At 58.9% G+C, this 4,006-nt stretch overlaps 1 protein-coding gene across 1 annotated transcript; it reads right to left on the bottom strand.

The window, feature by feature from the left end:
• Window positions 1-1,551: 1,551 nt before the first annotated feature.
• On the bottom strand, window positions 1,552-3,673 carry LOC119563550 (hemoglobin subunit beta). Its single transcript, XM_037907759.2, has 3 exons — window positions 3,514-3,673; window positions 3,174-3,396; window positions 1,552-1,800 (listed from the first exon to the last, which is right to left on the bottom strand). The coding sequence occupies exons 1-3, from the start codon at window positions 3,603-3,605 to the stop codon at window positions 1,672-1,674; spliced, it is 444 nt and encodes a 147-aa protein (XP_037763687.1). The 5' UTR covers window positions 3,606-3,673; the 3' UTR covers window positions 1,552-1,671.
• Between the last annotated feature and the right edge of the window lie 333 nt (window positions 3,674-4,006).

The raw sequence follows: 4,006 nt of genomic DNA, 5'->3' as shown, positions 1-4,006 counted from the left end.
CCCTGCCACCTCCAGTAAAGAAGGAGGCTAGAGTCAGGGGTTGCTACAGCCACTCTGGGTTGCACAGCTGCTCAGAGACAACCCTGGTGTAACTGAGAACTCCCTGGACTGCCTTAGATATTCCAGGGGTCATCTCCATCTCTGACCACCCCAGAGTCCCCCGGGCACAAAGGTGGCTGACAGCCAGGTGCGCCCCACAATTCCGGCCATCGATTTCCTGGCAGAGGGGCGCGCTGGGATCACCTGGCCACAGTTCCCCATTGGAGGGAATGGCGTCCATATTCACCTGGGAGTTATTCGTTGCGTTTAGCACCCAAAAGGAAGCTGGTGTCCCCCAGGGACAGCCCACCCCATGCTGATGCACCTCATCACAGGGCAGAGCCCTGAAGGCCTGATCCTGCAGATGCAGACACAGCTGTGTAACGTTACGCCCATGCCTGGCACCCGCTCTCAGCAGGAGGTGGTTTCATAGTGTCACAGGGCTTACGGCCAGACGGGACCATTAGATCACCCTGCACACACAGAGAACTCCACCATTACCCCTGCACTGAGCCCAGTGACATGGGCTAGACTAAAGCATTTCAGTCCTTACTGTAGTGTGCCCCAAACAGGATGGACTCAGGGACCCCCCAATGCCGGAGGCCCCCTATAATGGAAGCAAATTGATTGGGTGAGATATACCCAGATGATCCCCGCAGGTGACCCCACTCCCCAGGCCCTGCCAAAGGTCCCTCCCCCAAGGTCCCTGCCAAAATGACCTAGGTGAAAATTCCTTCCTGACCCCAAATCTGGCATCAGTTGTCCCCTGAGCAGGTGAGCCAGACCCACCAGCCAGGCATCTAGAAAGGATTTGCCAGGCCACCTCATATCACCGGTCCACCCTGTCCAGCTGTGGCTGATCTCTGATGCTTCAGAGAGAGGCATCCCCCCCACCAAATTTATCTGCCCAACTGTGCGTGGGGGAAGGGGAGGAGATTCCTTCCTGACCCCTGAAGGTGACAGGCTGAAGCCCTGAAGCATGAGAATTGATCATAGTCATTGTCTTAGTGCAGAGCTGCAAGTGTTATCAGCTGTTGGGGGCAAATCAGGCCATTCTGTTCTCCCCACGGCCCAGGGAGGGAGGGAACGAACCAGGGGACTCACACATTCACAGCCTCCATGACCAGATGCCCAGAGCTAATTGTGTGTGGACGTGTTTGTCAGCTTGGAATCCAAAGAAGCAAAGAAACAAAGGGCGAGGCACTGGGAGCGGTACATGAGTGACAACTGGCTAAATCCGGAAACGTCCATTTTTTAAGAAGTTACAGGTGAATAGAGCTGTCCAGAGGGTGACAACTCCACTTTACACCCACTTTGGAGGTTTCCAATATAAGAACATAATAGCTAGAATGCCGGGAAAGCCCCGAAGCAGCACGCCTTAGAAAACAGGAAAGACGAACCAGCAACTGAGCGAAACCCTTTCCTGTTTATAAAATCTCCCAGACCCCCTGTCCACGCTGCCCCTGACCCCAGGATCCCGCACCATGCACAGACACACGGACCATGACCCACTGCAGTGGACGGGTTTTATTTGACTGTTACAGCCAGTGGTACCCAAAGGGCATTTCCATGCACATGGGTGCGCCTGGAACGGAGCAGGGTGTCTTTGTCGTGCGCGTCCCTGCCGAGGGCTTAGTGGTACTTGTATGACAGGGCGTGGGCCACCACACGGACCAGCTTCTGCCAGGTGGCCTGGCAGGCAGGGGTGAACTCCCTCCCGAAGTGGGCAGCCAGGACGATGATGAGGATGTCACCCAGGAGCTGCAGGGGAGGAGGAGGAAAATACCCCCCTGGTCAGCACGGCTCTGAACCCCCCACGTCTCTCTAGCCACATGTGAGCAGTAAGGGCTGCTGCTCAGTGGCCATGGTGGAGAGATATCTGTAGATATTGGTGCAGGGTGGGGGGAGAGGGCAGGTGAATGGGTGGATGGATGGGTGGATGGATGGATGGATGGATGGATCATGAAGTTTGGGGCTCTGGGATTTTATCTGCATTGGCACTGCCACGAAACTTTCTCCCCAGCCCAGGACCCCGTGAGAGTCTCTGTTTCATCTGTATGTTCTGCTCGCTTTACCCGTTTGCCTCCCCCAGCTCCTTCTCTCTCCCATCTGTGCCTTTCTGACCTTAACTCCTCATGCCTTCTCCTCTATTCCTGTGTGGTGAACCCTCTCTCCCCGCCCCCCCGCCCCCCTGAGTGCAGGGCCAGGCCAGCAGAAGACCTATACGCTACTTAAGTCCTCACAATAGGGCCTAAGTGGGACCTAGGGGGTGTCCCCTGCACCAGAGGAATGTCACTCTGACCAGCTCTCTCCTCCCTCTTCCCTGGCTCAGACCCCTTTCCTCTCCCCCAAATCCTTCCCCTCTTCTGGCACTCACCCCTTGCCATCCTTCCCCTTGCTCCCACCACCTATCCCGGCCCCTGTTGTTCCCCTGCCCCTCACCCCCTGCCATCAGCGCTGTATCCATCTGTCGCTGGCATCTCCCCACCTTTCTAACGCCACCCCAGTGATCCCCCCCCAGCGCCTCTATAGCTTCCACAGGCACCTGCCCTTCGCCCGTGGCCTGCCCCGTGGTTTCCTCCTGCAGGCCCTTAGCCCCTTCCCTCCTCCCTCCCATCAGCCCTCTGCCCAAGGGGCGGGACAGGGGGGTTGTGCACACAGCGCTGTGGGGCTGGGATCATCATGGGGGAGCAGCACTTTCACTCCCTGGACATCCTGCTCGGCACCCGCCAAAGGGGCCGGTCCACCCGAGCGTGCCCTTCTCCCCACAGATCCCTCCCCCTAGCACCCTGCTCATTTCTCTTGGACCAAACCCATATCACGCCCCCACCCCCTTCAGAGCACCCCACCCCCTCCCTCCATCCCTCCTGACACTGGATCCTGGGCCCAGGTGGCCTTGACAGATTTCCACCTGCATTACTGGATCCTGCCAGACTCTCCCCTGAGCCTGCTCCCCAGGCCTGGCACCTTGTACTGGGTTATACAGCGTCACTTTCTGTCTGTCACCTTTAGACCCAGTGCACCTTTGGGAGCTTGCTCACTGGTGGCCTCCTCCATGCCCCAAAGGGAGAACCACCACTTGGCCCTGTCCTGTCCTGGGGGATCGAAGAGGGGGACCCAGGAGCCCGACTCACCCTGAAGTTCTCGGGGTCCACGTGTAGCTTGTCACAATGCAGCTCGCTCAGCGTGGCATAGGTGGCCTTGATGTTGTCCAGGTTCTTCACGGCGTCCCCGAAGGAGGTCAGCACCTTCTTGCCGTGCTCACGGACCTTGGGGTTGCCCACGATGGCGGTGGGGCTGGAGAGGTTCCCGAAGGAAGAGAAAAACCTCTGGGTCCAGGGGTAGACGATCAGCAGCCTAGAGAGAGGGAGACAGGAGCAGAGACAGATGCAGGGTTACTGCAGCCTCCCTGCAGAAGCAGCAGTTTCGCCAGCCCGGGAGACAGCGGGGCAGATGCCGTGGGGCTGGGCCTACCTGGCCAGGGCTTCGCCACCACATTCGGCCACGTTGACCTTGCCCCACAGGCCGGTAATGAGCTTCTTCTCTTCGGCTGTCCAGTGCACCATGGTGAGGAGCGAGGGGTCCTTTGCAGATGCAGCTGAGGGAGGAACCTGTAGCTGAGGGGCAGACCCCCAGCGGGGCCTTTATCCTCCGGCCTCCGCTCCTCCCCCTCTCTGTGGACAGGGCCATTGGTCAGCCCTGGGGTGGGGTCTGCACGGGCTGGGGAGAGGCCACTCCACTGCTTTCTTCGGTCCGTGCAGGGGGCGGTCTGCTGAGTCGGGATCCCAGGGCTAGCTCAACGGACATGCTAAATCCACCCTCTGGACTCTCCCGCTGTCCGCACAGCACCCCCACCCTAGGGCCCTGTCCCCAGGGGGATATTGACCCCAGCAGACAGTGCTGTCACAAAGGACTTTGGCACTTACACCCTTAACCCTTGTCTCCTCTTTAGGACCAGAGAGGACCT

This window comes from Chelonia mydas, chromosome 1 (assembly GCF_015237465.2).
Source record: "Chelonia mydas isolate rCheMyd1 chromosome 1, rCheMyd1.pri.v2, whole genome shotgun sequence".
Lineage (NCBI taxonomy): Eukaryota > Metazoa > Chordata > Testudines > Cheloniidae > Chelonia > Chelonia mydas.
This window is presented reverse-complemented; position numbering and strand designations above follow the sequence as displayed.

What these genes read in the sequence shown, in the direction of transcription:
- LOC119563550 (XM_037907759.2), bottom strand. Translation starts at nt 3,605, where the DNA reads ATGGTGCACTGGACAGCCGAAGAGAAGAAGCTCATTACCGGCCTGTGG. An exon ending in GGTGGCGAAGCCCTGGCCAG is followed by an intron (nt 3,397 to 3,513) that starts GTAGGCCCAGCC and finishes CCCTCTCTCTAG; the next exon opens with GCTGCTGATCGTCTACCCCT. An exon ending in TGGACCCCGAGAACTTCAGG is followed by an intron (nt 1,801 to 3,173) that starts GTGAGTCGGGCT and finishes CCTCCCCTGCAG; the next exon opens with CTCCTGGGTGACATCCTCAT.